General features: G+C 36.3%; 1 protein-coding gene across 1 annotated transcript in view; it reads right to left on the bottom strand.

The window, feature by feature from the left end:
* Positions 1-3,620: 3,620 nt before the first annotated feature.
* Positions 3,621-21,626, bottom strand: part of FANCC (FA complementation group C) — a 69,759-nt gene continuing 51,753 nt past the window's right edge. Inside the window, exons 9-15 of the mRNA XM_079330964.1 lie at positions 21,231-21,283; positions 18,600-18,699; positions 14,134-14,209; positions 13,299-13,380; positions 9,878-10,049; positions 6,852-7,052; positions 3,621-5,041 (exon numbers count right to left, since the gene is read on the bottom strand). Of these exons, the coding sequence (XP_079187090.1) occupies positions 4,898-5,041; positions 6,852-7,052; positions 9,878-10,049; positions 13,299-13,380; positions 14,134-14,209; positions 18,600-18,699; positions 21,231-21,283 (828 nt within the window). The 3' untranslated portion in view covers positions 3,621-4,897. The remainder of the gene's footprint in view (positions 5,042-6,851; positions 7,053-9,877; positions 10,050-13,298; positions 13,381-14,133; positions 14,210-18,599; positions 18,700-21,230; positions 21,284-21,626) is intronic.

Here is a 21,626-nt window from a genome sequence, read left to right as displayed (position 1 = left end):
TGGGACAAGCTCGTCACACAAAGCAGCTACAGCAAAGAAGCAACCACACAAGAAAAGAAAGTTGAAATATGATAGTGGGGTTTGCAATGAGCTTGGAGAAACTTTCTGGTCTATGGATAAAACACTGGTACTTTAATTTCCAGAAAAGATAAAGATGCTATTGGTCCTCCGTACTAGAAACTCACAAAGTGCCTGAATTCACAGACATGTATTGCCAATTTCCATCTTATAAATTAATCCTGTGTCATATTTCAAGGGTTCTCTCCTCTTCCATGGAATCTGATACTGGCTTTACCCTCTCTATTCCCAGACATCTGAAGACAATATGGAAGTGCAGCACAGTCATGAGATTAAAAGCACTTTAACACTTACTGGTAGTCTCTACAGGGAACAGTGGTACAGATGGGAAATTTGTATCACCAGCTACCATTACAAGTTAGTTCAAAATAAAAAAACTGAAGTCCTCTTTTCAGAAAACGTATACATAGAAGTTATGGCATCATTAGTCAAAACAAACAGAAGCTGCTTTCTCATATGTGAAATATTAAGGAAACTTCTAACAGTAGCAGGAAAATGACATATTGCACACACCTGTTTTGGAAGCCTCAAAATAAACTCACAAACTAAGAAATAAAATGTTAAGGAGGCTAATTGGCACATATGGATGAGACATCTCAACAGTGCAATTCACTGTGTATATGTGTATGTATATGTATATGTATGTAAAAACATAATCTCTTCAAGATGGCATTTATGCATCTGCAAAAGTTCATGACCCTAAATGATATTTTTATTGAAAAGGATAGAAAAGAGAAGGTCATTATTTTTGATGGTCTACTTTTTAATGAAATTAGTCTATCATCTGACACCATATGGAAGAGTTATGAAAGAAGCTTTTAAAGTAGTAAGAGATGTGAAGTAAGTTAAATATACAGATCTATTAAACACAATATTGCTGGAGGGTTTTTTTGCTATTTGTTGATATACAGGTTAATCGAATATCATGGATGGAATTGTTACTTACTAATTTGTTCAGTATTGAATATAAAAATCACAACTAAATTTCTACAGCTGAGTTTCAAGTAGATTAGGTTTTATCTTTTTTTGTCACTCCCTCCCTTCACACACATGCAAGAATATAGAATGCAAATTAAAGCACCATCCTTGCCTATGAACTACATCACTACAACTCAGCTACAGACAGCTGACATCTCAAATTTTTATTTCAGTGGCTGACAGCAGTCCAGTGCTTATCCCTGGCTGGCTCTCAGCAGCTCAGACAGCAGTGAGCACACTCAAGCCATCAGAAGGATCTTGTGAGGTTCATTCCTTGCCAGCAGCCAGACAGCTGGTTAAAGGAAGATGGCCAGTGCAAGCAAGGGAAATGCCTCCGTGGCATTCACTACTGAACAGACCACCTAACAGCAAATTCCCAGAATAAGCTACTCTCTCCTAGGGCAGCAAATGGAATGTCTGCCTTAAGCATATCTTTTAAATCCAGACAAGGATTTAAGAAAAAATTGTATCACTTGTAAGGAAAATTTGCCAGAGTGGATTTAAGCAGGCCCACATCTGAGCACTGCAATGAATTAAGTGCTAGTGGGATGTCTCTAGCACCAGAGCATTCACCAGCAGTGGTTTAACTACTGGTGGTGTCATTGCACACTCTCAGGAAAGCATAAAAAATTCAAACATGTGCTCTGTGTGCTTGTGGAGGACTCTTCCCATAACATTCCACATTTTGATTTTTTTAAACTCAGGATTAGTAGAAAACTGCCTTCCTATGTCCACCTTTCTCACCCTTATTATATCACAGGGAAAACTGTGTTTTAATGGAGTATGACATTACTCATTCACACAGAACATTAGGTACTTTATTCTGACATTAGATAACACAGCAATGAAATAGTGTAAATCTGATTTAACAGTGTTTTGTTTAGTAACTGCAAGTATTTTATGCTAGATGTTTTATCCTACAGTTCTGTAATGCTTATGCTTCAGAATTTTTTGAATTGTATCTCTGCCAAGCCAAACATATACCACAGATTGCAGCTCACCAAAACAAATATTAACTCGCTCTGCCTATTAACACCTCTTGGCACTTACAGTGCTGAGAGTACAGAAACTTAAATCACAAATGCTAGAAGTAAATGTTACTGTTGGTCAGCTAAATTGCAGTATCTGACAATACATGACAAAATAAAATACATTCTGCTTTGTATAGGCACTGTACTGAGATCTTGTTCAGAGAAAAGGCACAGAAATGACCTTTCTGCTTGAAAAAAATCCACAGAAACCACTCAGCACCATGCTGCAAAGCTTGCAGAATTCAAAAAGCTCTAACTTAGCAGTCTTAGACTGGAAAGAAGCATAATGAACAAAGATATTCTTAGTCCAAAAAATGCCTTGAAGCAGAACAATTCTGAAAAGTTCTCAATGTTCAGACTACTGTCCAGAACCAGGCTGTGTGCTGCAGATAAAACACAAGGGAATAACCTACTTGAAGTCTGATTTCAGGACTTTCTGGCTGGTTCAACAAAAAAGTACAGCCTTGAAGGCTCCAAAGAACATTTCCAGAAAGCAGCAATTACAGAGGAAAAGATGCACATTGGATGGATAATGCAGAAGCCACCACATGAGAGATCTTCCATTACTCAGATGTACCAAATTGCTCTATAGCTTTCCACTGGCAAACTAAGAAAAGTAGCTTCAACATCCCACAAAATCACAGCTTATATCAAAGATCATAATTCAGGCATAGTAAAAGAGTAAAGAAAAAAAAAAAACAAACCCAATGATTTGTAACAACTATGCCAGAAACCCTCCTTAGTATTTAAATAATTCAGTTTTACTTACAAAGCCAAGCATAGGAAAACGAGAGTGCACCAATTCACTACTAATTTGGGGTTTTTATTGCCTTCTTTGTACATTTCCTTCCTGCCTGAATTGATTTATCCTTATTTATCAGCATATTTATTTTGTTAAAGGAAGTTAGAAGAATTTTCATACATTTTGTCAGGGGAAAAATAAAAGCACTGATAAAGAAAAGATACTTAAAGATACTTAAAAATACCTGTCCAAAAAGTGCCATACACCTGTAAATATAATATCCATATCATTAACCTAATTAATGCAATAATTAGATACTTTGTTAATCTTTCCTCTATGTAGTTAAAATTACATGTAGACACAGTATGAAGAAAACAACCAAAGAGCCTCACATCCAACAACCAAATCAGACATTAAACAAAAAACAAACAAACAAACAAACAAACAAAAAACCAACCAAAAACCCAAATTCTTCCTTTGAGCTATAATTTTATATTATTTACCATTCTAAATAGAGCACTCCACATCTGTTTCCACTAGACAACTACCTCTGAGTTTGTGACCAAAAAAACCATTTTGTTTAATCCCATGCTTTTCAGTTGTGTTCAGGGAACAGAAAACTGGGTTGCTTGATTTTGCTTTTTTAGATATGTGTGGGTATTAACAACAAAAATTGCTACACATTTCTTTCTGAGTTTTCATTGAAAATTTTTTTAATCAAAAAAGAGAAAAAACCCTTTTCTTTGCAGACATACATCATGTGTTTGCTGTTTTTTCACTAGCAAACTAACTGAGAGGGCATGTAATTTAATAATATGACTCACTGGGAACAAAAGTGTAAGAAATCAGTTAACAGCATAACAGAAAATATCTTTCCACTTCTTACAGCCAAGGGACACTAAGTACACTGTTTTTCTTTCCCCTTGCTCAAAAACAAATGCTACATTTAAAAAGCTTTATTAATTCAAGCTACATGTATTAAATTTTATATAAAATAATATTATTCCAAGTGGCATATTTGAGTAGCATAGCACAAGTGTTGGCATTACAGGTAAGCAATACTGGAGAACAAATTACTGAGGAAAGTTAGGATCCTCTATTGCTACTATTCTCCATGCTTATTTTTCTAGTTAAGCTGGAGACAGGTTCACAAAACTTCTTGGGAAAAATACTTTCCTAAGGGTAAAAAACCATAAGCCATTGCTACATGTCTGTGCTCCTTGCAGGATACAAAAAACCTAAACAAAGAAGTAAGCAAATAACTGCTGGACACAAAAATGAAGGCAATGAGTTGCAACCTTTATAGGAAATCTGTGCCTTCGAACTGGAAAATGTCCTTATGTCTCTGCTTTGCTTGCCCTCTTTTGTAACCCCACATTTCTTAAATGAATAAATAATAGCATCAGGCATGGCACACTGTTAAGTGGACTGTACTACAAGCAATTTTATGCCTGCAGTATCTGTTGAGAAAGACCAGCTATTGGTATAGTTCTTAGAGGAGAACACTCTCCTCTGAAAGCTACAGAATTTTTTAAAAAAACACATTTAGCAACTATAGGAAGAGTTTCATTTTGGAAACATTTTCAAAAAGAAGGAAAGAGTTCAGGAAACATCACTCACTGATTTCCTGAGAACACCATGAATCACTTGAGATCATGGTTAGTTTCATAAAAGCAGAAGCACAGAGCAAAACAATTTAGTAACAGCTTAACAACCAAGCAGTTAGGTATTACTTGCTTTAAAAAACCCCACGGGCATAATTTGGGAGAAAAACTGACCCTCAGCGAAATAAACAAGAAGATGAGTGAACCACTTTAAATTTTGTAGGTCTCTTGTTACAGAAGGAACTCAGAACAAAATTCTCAAGCATCTTTAATATTTACTATTATATTTCAAAAGATTAACATTTCCAAACAACACGTTATTTTTCAATATAGATGAGGAAATATAAATTAGCAGCTATAACTTAGATAGGTATCTTACTGCCCTTGGTAACCTGCAGTGCCAGATGCTGACACCTGAATAAAGACCTGATTTGTTCGTTTCATAAATAGATGCCTTTACAATTCTAAACTTTCAATGGAAGTTTTTGAAGAAGTGCATTCAGCAGCTTCACAGTCCTTTGGTTTTCTTCTCCACCATGGTTAAATCTGTATGCAGTACGGATAAGAAGATTATAAATATCTTTGCTTGTATCAGTTATCTCAGTAACCTGAAAGGAAACACAAAAGGTTAAATTAGGCAATTATGTTGCTAAATACTAAGAATTCTTCAAAATACTTGCAAGAAAACTGGATTTTCCCCTCACCACTGAACATGTGAGTACCAACTTCTACCCAAGGTATCTCTTTTCATACGTCCCAATGGAACTGAGCAACTCTGAGATTTCTGTTGTTGTCTCAAATTTAAGTGAAACAAATCAAGAGGCCAGAAAGTTTTTAAAGGAAACACAAATGGATAGACAGTATAACCATTTGTAAATCATTGCCATAGAAAAGAACTAGAAGTACATGGACGTTCAGCACGTATTTGGGGAGACAATTCAATTCTGTAAAGCTTTCAAAAGTTTGAAAGCTCCCTCCCCCAAAAGATGACAAAAAACAGGAAAAGACCATAAACTGCAATTTTTGCAGATCAGGAGGGACTTGACTCCTCTTTATCTGTGTTAAACCTGAAGTTCACTGTGCTTAAAAAAATCCACAGCTATGCATCTTAAATCAGTTCCACATCATTCTGCCTTTCATATTATCTTTAGTCCTTTTCAAATCACTATCTACACATTAGTGATTATACAGATAAAGTCAAAATTAATCAGACTGATAAACCAACAAACTGGCCTACAACAGCTCATGACCACTCTGCACTGGGAAATATTCCGAGTTTTGAAATTTAGATATATTGCTGTCTCTAAGGAAGCAGAAGATTGCCTTTGGTCCTCCTGGAGGGATTTAAAGTAGCCAGCTAGTACCTTACAGCATTACAGCCCAACAGCTGCACTGCCTCCGAGAAGAGAAACTAGTCTGTAAAAAGATATAAAAAATATATAAATCCTCCCCCCCCAAACTTTGCCACTACATTCTTATGCTGAGAAGAAAATTGATCATTTGTGAACTTGCACACTAGGATGTGAGAAATACTTTAGCCCTTCTTAAAGAGAAAAATGTCTTTTTAGTCTGCCAGCTGCATCACAAAATCAGATGCCTCACACATGCAGTATACCCTGTACAGGTCAATATGTAAGACCACACTGCTGCTGAATAGAAAAACTTGGAAGTATTAAAACTACACAATAGCCCCAGATCTGCCTGCATAGGGGGCATGCACTTCTTACAAGAATATGATTTGATAATAAGGAAAGGATTTGTAATCTTACCCTGAGATAGCACTGTTTATCTTAAGAGACAGACATTTCATGGTTTGCACCAATATACTGAAGGCTGTCATCACCAATAGGAAGATACTGTGGCAAGCTTCCAGCCTTTTACTCCTCTTCATCTTTTTTTATACCATAAGAGACACTGTCTTAGCTCTTCATTCTCTCTTTCTCTCTCAATTACCACACTGTTTTCCTCACTGGCTTTGCCAATGCACCAAGCTTCTGCCACAACAATGCTCAGATGTAGCAACCAGCTGTTCCACACAATGGAAAACAGGGAGAATCCCATCATGTCTACAGCAGCTGGATAATTCAGGGAGTGATTTTTATGGGAAAATCAAAATACTTGCACATGCTGTCTATATCATGTGTAAATGAACTGTAGGTGTCCCTTAACTGCAAGCTATTATTTCAGCTGTTTCTGCATCTGTACAGTGAAGACAGCAACCCCATCAGTGAGATCAAGAAGTGAACAGAAAATCTTTTGACCAAAATATGTATGTAGCAGGTTAGACATGGCTGTAGTCACAGTTTCCTTTAATTTTCTGTTATGTGTTTTCTTTTTCAAGAGGTAGAGACTTAAATAAAAAATAGTAAAATAAGTATGTATTTAAGTTACCCTGAAGAAAAGGGAAGAAACACTTACATGGTAAATACATTCCTGGGCAATCTTATGTCCACCAGTTGAAAAGAGCAAGAAGTTGGTCAGAAGGTGTGTTGTAAGATGCTGGTTACAGCACTGCTCTACACCTGTTAGCTTGTGTACAGCAGCCTCCAAGTCTTTGAGAGAAAGGTCTGCACAGCTGAACAGCATCATTAGGTGACTGTAGGCTGCTTGAGCTTCTACCTGTAGGAAACAATTTCAAAGGATGCAGGATCAGAGACAAGTAAATGTCAAATCTATGGTATTTTTACTTCGGGTTTATTTATATATCACTAAAAGAAAACTGAATCCTTGATGAAACAACTCAAATTTGAACAGCAGGAAATCCAGGGAAGGAAGGGCTGTAACACGTTTCTTTTACACTGATTTACCCCCACAAAAGGTGGACAGAATGGACTTTACTTTTTTCTTTGGTCTTACAAATAAAGCAGATAGGGCAGCAAGTCAGGATTTAATTTTTTAATAATAATAATAATAATAATAATAATAATAATAATAGTAATAATAATTTTAACTTTTTTAATAACATAAGGAAATGGCAAAAGCCCCTCAGAAGAACATGGTCCAATCTTTTCATTGTGGGAAAAAGAACAAAGGCTCCTCAAGGACTCATTTCAGTATTGCTGCTGTAAATCAATTAAATCCCCATGCAGCCTGACCTTGGCTGATAAAATGTTCTGGTAAGAATGTGCATTTTAACTTTTTCCTGTGTTGTTCACAACTTATGTTTTTATGTTGTGGGTTAGGCAATAAAACCTAATTTTTACTGAGGGTAAGAAACAGAACATTTTGGCACCTGAAGAAAAAAAACCTATAAGCAACTACTGCAAAAAAATCCTAATAATTCTGTTCACTGTATTAAAAAATTAACTGAGAAAACTTGTAGATGGAATGCAAATTCCATGGTAGTATCAGCTGGAACAATAGAAAAATACATCAATGCAGAACCTAAGGAAAATTCTCAAGGATATTCACAGGGACAATTTTTTTCAGATATTTATTTAATTGACGTTGACCTACCCTTTTAACAATTTCACATAACATATTCAGGAAAAGCTGCTATTCTTGGATTAAGCCCACAACTGCATGTGAGGCACAAATGATACCAGATCTACAGAAAGGTAACTGGAATTCCTCACGATTCTTTATTCCTCTGTACACCATATGAGCCAGAAACTGCAGATGGAGAGGAGCTGGTCCTGCTCCAAGAGCTCATGTACCCTAGAAATCTCATGCTTCGTGCCAACCTCCATGTTTTGCTCCTTCAGTGTTTCAGACCCTAAAGGTATGAAAGGTATGCACCAAATGAATAAATATTGAGAAGCAGAATATTTAATCCTACACTTATGAGTGAACTCTAGTGAACAGCAAAAATAGTATTTTCCTTCTTTAAATCATTTAAACCCTCTGCATTACACTCTGGCTAGTATAAAGGTGCTACCTAAAGTACTGAGCAGGAAGACAAAATTCTAAGTCATAGGTGCACACCTTTCCACACAAAAATAATGCTGAATGGAAAGTACTCCAGATTGACATCTGACAGAAGTTTCCATGCCATGTTAATCCTTAACTAGTGAAAGGTGCCAGGTTTGAAGTGGAAACCACTTCATTTGAAAGAGCTGAGAGCTAATCTGCCAAAGGACAAATTAAAAAGAAACCCAAACACCTAAGTAAAGGCAGGAGCTTTGCATGAAGTGTGGGAATCCTTCTGAAGTAGCCTGACCTGTGGAAAAAAAAGTCTCAGTTCAAATACCTAAGAAAAGAATGATAATGAACTGAAATAGACCTCTGGAAAAAGATGAGTCACTGCGTGGGTAGAAAAGCTTTAAAAGCTTTTTTGTTTCTGAAGTTTGTTTTATGTTATGACTGAATAACAAACTGATGGAATAGAGGACACACAGGGAGATGATTTCACATATGGGACAAATTGATTTAATTCTGTGGAGTTAGAATAATATTCCAGACATTGACCTGCACTTTAGTGCAATAGTTTCATTCAGTCTTGATTATTGTTCACATACTCCTTACTTTCCCAAAATGACATAAAAAAACCCCAATTTCTTTATTTCACCATAGCTCTAACCTAACTCTGCTCGGCCAACATGCCATCCCCTGCTCCTTGACTATGAGAAATTTAAGAGAAAAAAAAAATTGCAAGTGATTAGGATGTGATCTTGCATTTGTAGTGCCATCTGGGAAGCAGGAGGGGAAGAAAAGGATATAAAATATTGCATTATGCACTGTTGTACATGGACCATTAGATGCAAATTTAAAGCATGATTTTACTACTGTAATGGCTGCATTTTTAAATCCACCAGAATCCATTCTCAGATTAAGGAAAACCAGACAAGTTGCAGCCTTTTGAATCAGGGCTTCATAGATCCAATTGCTTGGGCTAGTTCAGATTTGCATAATAGGTTTAAATTAAAGGCTTTCAAGTATTTGCTTGCACACACAGATGCACAGCACTCTTCATGCAGTACAGTGTGTAAGGTTAGAACACTGCTCCTTCTGTTACCAGCCCAGCATATGGTATTATCACATATTTATTACAGTATCACATGCCAAAAACGGGAGACAAATCAGAATAGTTTGGCAAGGCTGGGATTCAAGGCTGTGTTCGATAAGGATCTTCATGGTTTCAGCTGCTGTGATTTCTCGTTTCCTCCTCAGAAGATGCCATAACACAGGCATGCTGAATTCTGCCACACTGGTTTAAAAAATACCATTAGTAGGGTACTTTCAGTTATGATTAAAACCACCCTCGTTTTCCAAAAGAAAGCCAAGAGGGTGTTAATCTATGATACATACTTAAAAAGGAGGAAAAAGTTTTTCTAAATGTCAAAAATCAGAAAAAACCCCAACTTGCAAATTTTCCACTGCAACACAATTCCCAGAGACTTTGTAAAGTAATTTCATTTTTCTGGTGTGCACTATTTGTTTTACAGCAATAAAATATAATCAGACTATTGACTGCTTATTGCTGCTACTATCACTACATTACCCACCATTGTTTGAGTCCTTTGCTGATTTTCATTTTTAGGACAGTAGTAAAATGCCAGCAGCCACAGCACAGCATCTGGTTCTATAGCAGCCTTCAGTAATTGTTCTGCTGCAATATCCAGCCATTCTCCAAAACAAGCAACCAAAAACCAGATTTCAAAGAGGTCAGTGAGAGAACTGGAAAAGAACACAGATAAAAAGAATACAGGTATTTCTCACTATTAACATTTTTAATTGCTTTAAATTAATACAAAGCGTGTTGACAGTTAATTTAAAAAAAAAAATCTTAAAACTACTCTTCAACAGAGAATACCTTACCTGCTAATCACACAGCCATGTACTACTTTGTTATCTGAAATCACAATCAAACCAGAACACACCCAGTGCTACTACAGATTAACTCTGACAGTACAACAGAATATCCTTAACAGCAGCTTCTAATAAACTGTGACAAAACACTATGCATGAAAAGATACATAATAAAATTGATCCTTACTGTTCATACTCTTCAGCTGCAGGATTTCCAAAACTTTAAATCATATCTCAACTATTACACTCTTACATACTGTTGCCTTTCATTTACTCTGTCACTTTCCAGGACTATTTTCTGCTTTTTGGTAATTCATGAAGTGCATCTTTTTTTTTAAACTATAAAGTTTTAAAGTGCATTTTAAAGTATATCTCGTGACTGTTAAAATTCATGTATTCTTAAATGAAAATTTTGACGGTGCTTACAAAAGGATTGTTGCTCTAAGAAAGGACCACCACTCATCTCCACATTTTCTCATGTGCATTCCTCTAAAGTCAGAGAAGACTAAAGAAAAGAGATGCAAAGTCACAGTACGTGTCTCAGAAGCAAGAAAGTTAAACTAAGCCTAAGGAAGGACAAACAGAAGGAAAGCTAGAAACAATTATTCCTAATAAATTTGGCAAAACTTGAAAGAATTAAATGGTTTCTTATGTTTTATTCCTGGCAACTCAAAAAGCTGCTGTGCCACCTTTGCAAGGAAACTACAAGAGATCTTAGAAAATCCAAGAATTGATGTTACCATTATCTTGAAGATTTTCTATCATTACAGTGCCTTTTTTATAGTCATGTACCCTCCACTTTTGTTCCCACTGCTGTTTCTGCCTGCTCTGTGGCACCTGTGCTCCACTGGCATTGCCAAAAGAGGCCCTTCACTTTTTTGGGGATTTTCCCCCACAAAATGTCCATAAGTTCATCAACTGATAACTGATTTCTGTTTTAAAATGCCATGTGACATTCACTATTCACTGAGAGTACTACATATAATAATACATATCAGCACAGAAGCAATCTGTTGATTAGAAGGACACAAAAAGCACTTTGCTATAAGACTCACATTTGGTATAAAATGAAAACCTACCTATATAAAGAGAGCACTGAGAAGCAACAGGATATGCTCTGTAACAGTATTTTTTCTCCTCTGTAAATCTTACTACTATTATCTTATTCAAAAGAATACAGAATCAGGAATAAAGCAATAAAACTGAATATGTTTTCTTCATGCATATTAGTATTTAAAACATGTTAGCTCTGTTTTCTTTCTAACTGGGAGGGGTTTGGTAGAAAACATAATTGTTGTAGAAGTTCTAAAGGAAGTAAGAGTGTATTCTGGCAAGTACAATACTGTTCAAATTAGTGTACTATTCAAAATAAAGAAGGAAAACAACTATATATAACCCAAGAAAGGGCTGGGCAACAAAAGGAGAACAGACATGGTTGTATTATTGTAATGCATTATGATGGATGATATTTGTTTTATTAATTTATTTGTTCTAAGCTTGAGTTATGTGTCTCTTTAAGAAGTCAGGGTCAGCTATGGGTCAGAATCCAAGGACAGGAAGATTTGACACACTTCAGGGATGAACTGCAGCTTATACAGAAAGTGAGAAGCTACCACTAGACAGCCTGGCCTCAGAGGGAACAACAAAAAGCTTTTTTCTGCCACTCAGCAACAAGAAAGAGGTCCCCATGAGTTAACTGAAACCAAGCACGGTTGCAAATATCTTTGTTCCAGTACCCAGGGGGAAAACTGGGACAGAGTGGCTGGAGAGCAGCCAGGCAGAAAGGGACCTGGCTACTGATTAAAGGCAGAGTGAACATGAGCCATTGTGCACCCAGGTGGCCAAGAAGGCCAGTGGCACTCTGGCCTGCATCAGGAATAGCACCAAGGCAGCGACTGTCCCCTGTACTGGGCACTGGTGAGGCCACACTTTGATTGCTGTGCCCAGTTCTTCCCTCAATTCAGGAAGGATATTGAGATGCTGGAGTGAGTCCAGAGAAGGGCAACTGAGCTGGTGCAGGATCTGCAGCACAGGCCCTGTGTGGGCAGCTGATGGAGCTGGGGCTGTTGAGCCTGGAGGAAGCTGAGGGGAGACATTACTGCTCTCCATAATGACCAGAAAAGAGGGTGCAGCCAGGTGGGCTTTGTCTCTTCTCACAGGCACCAGTGACAGGACAAGAGGATACAGGATTAAGCTCCACCAGGGATGGTTTGCATGGGACATCAGGAAAAAGTACTTCACAGGAGTAATCAGACATTGGAATGGGCTGCCCAGGGAGGTGGGGGAGTCACTGTGCCTGGAGATGTCTAAAAAAGACTGGATGTGGCACTTGGTGTTGACAAGGCAGTGTTAGGTCATAGGTTAGACTTGATGATCTCAAAGCTTTTTCCCAGCCTAAGTGATCCTGTGACTCTATAACCTTGTTTTGTAAGTCTGGCTGGCTTTGGTATTCTATGTTTCTTTGGTTTCTTTGAATCTGTTTAATGCTCTTTGGACAGCTAACTCTAGGAGCAGACCTAAGCAAACTTGTGTCCAAGCTCTATACAAGTCAGGTCTCATCACATGCTTCATGAGGAAGAATTACAAGGCAGCAGCAGATAGAGATGCATGTTTTTTCATTCTTTTAATATAATCCCAGAATATCCCCTACCAAAGCATAATTCATGTAGACCCTGGGGCAGCTGGTCAGAAACATGGAGTGACAGCCAATGATTAATGCAGCAAAAATGATACTGCAGTCATATATTATAAAAATAAGAAAGTTTCCAGTTTGGACATTTGTACAAGCCTCCAGAAAGCCAAGCTTCTTCATAGACCAGAGTTAAAAGTTTTGAAGGAGAAATGGGAGAATGGACAAATAAGCATTTCCATTATGCAGTTAGATATTTTTTGGAAGGAGTGACAAGATTTTGTTTCTTCAGAGGCTTAATGGTCAGGTAGACAGATGCTATAAAACTCAGATTCACTAAATAATCCAAGTCTTATTCTAAAAATAAAGTCAAACTTAATGAGTAAAAAGAAAATTATGAAATGCAGCTACTAAGGACTTCAAATGACATGACCTTTCAAAAACTAACAACCAAAGGACAAAAAGTTTGAAGATCTTATACTGCTTACCTAACATTTGTATCTTCTACTAATGCTTTGAGCATATCCGAAATGTGTTTCAAGTGTTGACACCAAGAGGTAGTTGGGAGTTCTGAGGATGAAGGATGAAAACAAAACTCTTAAAATCACAGCCTGTCCACGAGAATGTAAAACTGAAGCATAAAGGCAGCTATAAAATTTCTCAAAATTGATTCAGTTATCACAAAGTATTAAAAACTTCATTTAAAAATTTCCCAATTTTCAACAATATGTGTTTTATACAACAGTTCATTGATAAAGCCATGAAAGGAAGTACAGCTAGGAATATTGAAATAAGCCTGATGTTCTTTTTCTACCTGAATATCTAATCAGTGCAATAGCATTCTCAGAGGCTCTTTTACTGAGCTTTAATTATTGTTCATAAAAAAGCATACCAAATGGAACAGTGGTTTCTTGATCTGTGTGAATAGGCAACCAAAAAAATTTGGTTTGCAGAATTCAAGCCTCAGAGAGAAACAGAAAGCCTATTTCTTGTGAAATACATCATTTTTCCCATGACAATTACTGATAATAAAACATAAGAAGATTGCAGTAATTTTACAATCTCTGTAAAGTGTCTTCATTCCCACATAATTATGCACTTTTCTTTGTTATTCACTTCTGATTTAGTTTTCTATTACAGTTCCATAAGAATCAGATGTTCCTGCAGAAAAATACATTAGAAGAATATTATTAAAATTGCTAACTCATACACACTCTATTAAGGAAATGGCAACAAGTTATCACTGTCCCTTTTAAAGTTATTTTAAGACATATACAGACCATGCAGATTCATAATGCTGTAAATACTTAATGAAAAACTTACCTAAAGGACGTCTGGCTAAAGCTCTAACAAGAGGCTGGTGATGGTTTGGGAAGTAGGCCTTCAGTGGAAATTTATGCTAAGACACAAAATCATTCTTTTAAGAGGTTTCTGGTCAGTTTTCAAAACAAATACACAGCGAATAATTTCATCTAAGGCAGTAATTAACAATACAGACTGAAGCAAGAAAACAGAAAATTAACTCTTTAGTTAATTTCAGGACTTGGCATATAAAAAGGGATATATTTAGGAAATGCTAGATTATGAAAAGTAATTATTTATAGATTTTAAAAGTACATTCATCAAAAAATATTCAGAGCATCAATAAAATGGCATGTTATTGTCTTAGCATTTTTCCCTGTAATCACATAAGTTTTCACTCTAATATGCAGAGCTTAAAAGAGACACTAGTTTAATTTCATTTTCCAGTGTAAACAGATGCACAGATGATAATAAACTAAGAGCTAATAACATCTACAGAATCTGCTATCTGCTATCTGCATCTACAGAATTGCTATCTTTTCAAAAACGGAAACCTAAAATTCTTAGGACCTGGTCCAGCGCCGGTAGGGCAGTGTCAGGTAACAGACTTGCCCTGATTATCTGAGAACATGCAATTTGCTGTGGACATTGCTTGTGCAGCTGAGACTAGCAGTGGCACACCTTTAATCTGTTTGTTCTGCAAACATGTGCTACAGGCACGTCTGACATGCATGTGCAAGTGCCTTTGAGACAGACAGAATGCCGGGCAGCCACATGGTGATCACTGGCACAAGATGTAGTTGGAGTCCAGAAACTACCAGAGCACAGCAGGGTCAGCACTGGGTCCAGCCCTCTTTAGCACTTTCACTGGACACCACGGTGAGTGTGAGCCAGCAGTGTGGCTGACAGGGCAGAGAGTGATATCCTGAGCTGCATTAGGCAAAGGATTGCCAGCAGGACCAGGGAGCTGCTCCTCCCCTCCCCTCACACTGGAAGCAGCCATTCCAGCAGCCTAACTTGAAACACTATGCCCAAATAATGCCCAGTTAAATAAAGGGCCACAAGGATCATAAAAGGACTGGAGAACTTCTATGAGGAAAGGCTGAGAGAATCTAGAGAAGAGAAGGCTCAAGGGGATATTCCAATGTATAAAACACCTAAAAGAGGGGGCAAAAAATAGAACTAGGGTTTTTGCAGTGGTGCACAGTGACAAGATCAGAGGTAATGGCAGAAAGTCAAGCACAGGAGGTTCTTCTGTGTATCAGAAAACACTTCTGTAATTTATTTTTTCACTTTCTTTTTACTGTGAGATGGCCAAGTGCTACCACACTTTGCCCAGATGAGTTGTAGAGTCCCATCTGGATAGAGCCCTGGACAACTGGTTCTAAGTACCAATGCTTTGGAGCTGGGGAGTTGGATAAGATGATGTCCAATTCTCAAGCAATCTGTGATTCTCTCATTTACATCTTTGAATCTCCATACCATTAATCTCAGAACTCTCGTTTTCTAGAAGTAGGAAGTGATTTAGCTAACAGATCATCTCTTGAAACACAGACTAGGAATATAAACTCCATAAAATATAATTGAGCTGTAAATCCAATGAAGACTGTATTTAATAACTATTTTCTATTGGCATATGTATGCATGCATTTTATAAACAAACTTAAAGACACTTTCTACTACATTTTTTTTGTTCTGTCCACAACAGCTAAGTGAAATTACAGCACCTGAATATATATATATACCCTCTTCTTAGACAGCCTATATATTATGCTATAGTAAGATGCTAAAAGTCTGCTTGTTGAGAGGAATTAGGCTAATTAGAAAAAACAATAGTAACGTATGCATGTAGCAAATTAACTTGTACCAAAAACTCCCATGAAAAAGCAGCCCCTTGATGCAGTAACCAAGACAACCCACAGCACATGCTACATATAAAAACAATATTGTGAAGCTAAGTGAAAAACAATTTTCACTATAATGTCTAGGCAAAGCCATAAAGGTTTATCATATAAACACAGTATTTTAGTCAGTTCTTTCCCCACATGTGCCATCACAAAATGAAAAACAAGGTATTATCAGGCAGAACAAGTTTGGATGTGACTGGTTTTAATAACAGCCATGATGTATAACAGGAAATAAACATTGAACACTGGTTTAAAATATTTATCCAGCTATTTAAAACAAAATTCACAGGGGAAAACCAATGATAATTCTGAAATGATCAGGGGAAAATAATTCATGATGAAATTTCCATCAAACAGAAATGTGAATTTTGACTTCATAAATTTACAAGAACATGACCCAGCTATCCTCAGGTCAGTTTTCACTAGCACCACAAACTTAAAGAAAATCTGCTAGCACAAAACATATCCCAACAATGCACCCATTCTTTAATTTCTTTTTCAATGACTACAGAAAAGGGACTTTTTCCTAACTCCATGTTCCATTTAAACTCTTTTCAGTCTCCAAAAAATGCAAGAAGAAAGCAGCACCGCCTTTTCCCACCCTTCAGCTTATTTTCTGCCACACCTTGTTCTCTCTAAATGGTCTACCAAGTTACTATAAAAGACAGCTATTTCTGGCAGCTGCCACACTGCAACAGAGAATCACTCTCCTCCTACCACACAAACCTGTGAACTGACAGATACAACCCAACTGTTTTGCAAATTTTATGGATGCATGTTTTAAATTTTTTTTCAATTAACTTCCTATAAATTCTGAAGGTTCCAATGACCATGAAGAACTCTCTTCATCTTCTCTCATTAGTGTTTTTACCATTCTTCTTTTAAATGCTAATGGAGCACATTATGCCCTGTCAAGGGCAATCAGATACCATGAAGACAGGCATCTCTTGAATATATATAATGATGGTATGACCAAAGGGAAAAAAAAGGATCTGACTGACTTAATTTTAGGAAAAAAATCTGTACCTGCCTTTTTGCAAGCAAAACTGTTGCTAAACTGTTAGCTAAAATTATATTATATTATATTATATTATATTATATTATATTATATTATATTATATTATATTATATTATATTATATTATATTATATTATATTATATTATATTATATTATATTATATTATATTATATTATATTATATTATATTATATTATATTATATTATATTATATGAGACAAGGGACTTTTAATTCTATCACTGAAGATAATATCTTAATTAGAACTCCATGACTTAAATAGTACACAAGTTAAATAAAGGAAATTCAGTATTTAAAACCACTTTAGAAAAATGAGCAGTAGTCCCTGTTGCAATGCCAGCAGGTGAAGGACTTTCACCTTGAAGAAAAACACACTGCCTGCACAGCAGGATTAGCTTTTGGGTGTCTGATGGGTGTGGAATCTTCACTTTCATTCTCACACACTGATCCCCACCTGGGGCTACACAGTGTGCTGTTTCCATGCAATCAGGGTGGCACAAGATTATCATGCACAGTATTAATATATTAAGCAAGACAGCTGCCTGAAGACAGATTCAATCACACTGCTAATTAAAAGCCAGTATGCCACAAGTTTCAAGAAATCCCAGCATTCTCTTATTTACCACATCCCTCAAAAAGATGCAAAAAATGAAAGGAGCTGGGAATTTTACTGAGTTTCAAGTGGAAGGATTTAGTGACTTTAAAAGGGTGTTTCCAAACTTGCATCATATGAATTTGATTTCAAAACACAAACAAGATGGTCAGGATGTGACCATGTGATTTGGGAGCCTGAAGTCACGTTTGCAAACTATAAGTAAGATAGGATTTTTCATATCTGTATTTCAAAATTTTAAGTTAAAAAAATGATCTTACTCTTGTTTAAATTAACAAAAAAGTATTTCCACTTAATTCAGTTCAGTAAGATCTGTATAAAAATCTGCGCAGAAGAAGACAAAGCTGTGAAATTTGAAAATTTAGACCAAGGAAAATTTTAGAGAGACCATTGTTGAGGATCAGGAAATTGTTGAGGAATTGAAACCAGTATGTGTTCTGTGTCTCAGGATGTATTATGTGTCTTTTACCTTCTCAACAGACAAATATGACTATTCAATATCCTACTTAAAATTATTTAGGGGACTGCGAATGGGGTTGTTATCTCTGCCTCATTTATTATCAGAAACCCTGCTACTGCAAAAGAAAAATGCATATAGCATTTTCCCTCCTTTTTATCAAAGATGAATATTCATGTTTATTGTACAGGCAGAAGCTTCAGCATCAGGGGAACTGAGCCTCTGAAAAGCACTTTAGGCAGACATACTTGAGGGTTAAGTTAGGTAAATTGCTCTTACATATTGGTTTCATGCTGTGATTTTATGTGAGAGAGATGTTTGAACTGAACTTTGGCATATCTGTGCAGCTACAGAGGGATGCAATTATTTATCTCATTTATTCAGTCACTTCACTGAAGAGTAGAATTGGGGTCTTTTCTTGTGAAATTTTGCATTTTTTTCACTAGAAAAAAACACTAAGAGATCTTGACTAACCTGTTTGTTTTCATTCTGATGAGCCTGAAGGAAGAGCTGTGTAAACACCTGTATTATTGTCATAACTTCTGAAGTTCCATCAGTTTCCATCACTGCATTCCTAGGCATTGAAAAGTCAGATATAACAGATCAGATAATTAGTCTGCCCATCACACCACTGTTAACTGAAATGAAAGAAAAAGGTATATTCCTTGCATAAACTGTGGCTGAGCTCATTACACCACTAACAGAAATACTAACTTTGCAGGCTTTTTAGATTTTAATTTAAAAAAACAAAAAAAAACAAACCTCATACACAACTCCTACAAACTTGACTTAGTAAATACATGCAATACACATAATTTATCCTACCTAAATAAGTATACTATTAAAAAGACTAGCACAACTTTATTAGTCAAATATGGCATCTGATCAGTTTATCATGTTCAGAGCAACTACTCCCATGATTGAGTTAAGCATACTTCATAGTGTTCTGTGGGACTGCATCTCATAGGCCATTCTAGAAGTTTACAAAGGTGAATGCTTCAACTCGCCTTCCATAGTGCAAAACAGCCTTGAGCAAACAGATTAAGTGGAGGAAAACACATAGCAGCAATTTTCATTCTCTTATTTGAAAGAAATAAAGTAGAAAGGAGAAAAAATGTTCAAAGTTGCCACTGAGATACAAGTATTACAGAATTCTAAAACATATGAAGAGCTAACACATTACTGTAACACAGAAATGTCACAAAACCACAGGCAAATATAAACATTGATATAAAAAGAAGAAAGAGTGAATGGAAATTCAAGACAGTCTAGGTGTATGGACTTCTGTATAGCCACACATAGCAAGTGGGAAATAAACCAGTAAATAATATCAATGTGATTAGATAATTTAACACAATTAATCTCAATATGCATGCATGCATGCAAATAGCAGTAAAAGTTACTACAGAAAAAGTCAGAATGCTTAGATCCACATTTCTAATAGAACACTAACCAACAAATACAGAACAAGTTTTGTGCCATTTACAGAAACCTAACACAGTTTCCAAGCAAGGAAGTACATTTTCTTTATCTGCAGCTCTTTAAAATCTCACACATGGAATAGTATCTTAACATCTGCACACCACTTGATAATAGTTGGAAGGAGTTAGAGAAATACAACAAAAATAAACAGAAGTCTGCATAAACCAATTGGTGCAAAAATTAGCTACAATATACAGCTTCATGTAAGCATCAAGAGTAGATGAGACACAGTATTCTAAAAATACATCATAACTTTAATACCAACAATGTAGAAGAAACAATGTAGAAGAAACAATTCAAAGTAAATAAAGGGAGCAGAAATGTAGGTTTAGAAACAGGAAAACATCATTTTTTAAGACAATTTGAAACATTAATAGAATGCAAAATTTTACCAGTAAATACTGAGATGGACAAAGTCTGCATTAGCTGAGAAACATAACTTTATCCATTTCTACTGTTTACCAAAGGGAAAGGACACTACTCAAAAGAGTAGTGAAGTAGTTTTCTTTTAGGAAAATATTTTATATAGCATAACCTTAAATAAGCTAAGAAGCTTTTGCAAATTTTGTCTCCCTGTACCATCAAAATATACAGCCTCCAGCCTGAGATATCAGTTCACATCTGCTGAAATCCTATCGATTTTTAAATGCATCTTGCTTTGGGAAAGTGATCAATCTCAACTCTTCAGAAAATGCTATCTGTGTGCAGACATGGGACCACAGCAACACAGGACTGCCAGAGCAGTGGCTCCCAAGTGGCTCCACTCTCCAATACAGTGGTATTGTGAGAGTTTCTACACTTTCTACAGCCCAGACTCATCTGTTAGTGCCTGCACAAACCTAAATGTGCACACAGACACACAAATGCCCCCAAACACGTGCACCTGGGAGCCCTGTTTTCCTAAGAATGGAAACACGTGATGAGCAAAGGGTGTCAGTCACTAAATACATTCTTGCTGTATTGGAATTGTTAATACTGATAACCCTGGCAGTAAATCTACTTAAAATTAGTGAGTATCAGGTCAAGTGAAGAGAAAAGCCACTGAAAACTTCTATATAGTATAAAGGGAGTATAAAGGATTTGAAGCCCCCATGTGGTAGCCAATATATTGGTTGATTCAAAATAACTTTAATGCATTCAGAACCAAACTCATTATTGACAGGTGGATCAGCAGTTTAAGGCCATTAAGAGCATATCTACAAGCATGTACATTTTACAAAATGTAAAAGAGGCTACACTGGTAAGCACAAAAGTTTCTGGTAAATGCTACCTTCATGCTGGCATGGGCCAAGCCATTTCAGCATTTATAATTTTCATCTCCAAATTGTATTTCAACCACAAATCTCTACTGAAGCACAAAATAAATTACAAATTTCAAAGGTTAAAATACAATGGAGTCAGCTGTACCAATGATTATTGTTCTGCAAGTTTTATTTAAAGTTCATAAGATTTTAAACATTTTTCATTATTTGCAGTATACTACACAGAAAGGGACAGGTAAAGAAAAAGATATCCTGAAATTATAATATGTTGCAGATCATAATACTGCTTCTGCTCTTGAAGAAAATCTCAATGTTTAAATGGGTCATCTAAAGCCCTTCCCACAGTAATTTTAAAACTTACTTGAAAATTTCATTTACAATTCTGAAAATAGCAGGATGGCTTGCTGCTTGTGGCTGTTAATAAACAAATTGAAGAAAATTAGATATTAATAAGAAACAATTCACACAACTGACATTGCATAATTTACAGCTTAACTCACGGATGCTATTACATACCCATTATTAAACTGCAACTCTAAGATTAGCTCTTACTAAACCCTTTTGTCAGGATTAGAACTCTTGGAATTCTCCACAGCGAGACCAAGCAGGCTCAACAGCTGATACATGCAAACGCCTGGGATCCCAAACTGTTTATGACAACAATCACTATGAATACTAAAGGTGCAGACAGAAAGAACAGGTTGTTGCATGCCATTGCTAGAGGCTAGACACAGAGAAAAGATTTTTCAAAAAGCTT

Source organism: Erithacus rubecula (genome assembly GCF_903797595.1).
Source record: "Erithacus rubecula genome assembly, contig: SUPER_Z_unloc_2, whole genome shotgun sequence".
Classification (NCBI taxonomy): domain Eukaryota; kingdom Metazoa; phylum Chordata; class Aves; order Passeriformes; family Muscicapidae; genus Erithacus; species Erithacus rubecula.
This window is presented reverse-complemented; position numbering and strand designations above follow the sequence as displayed.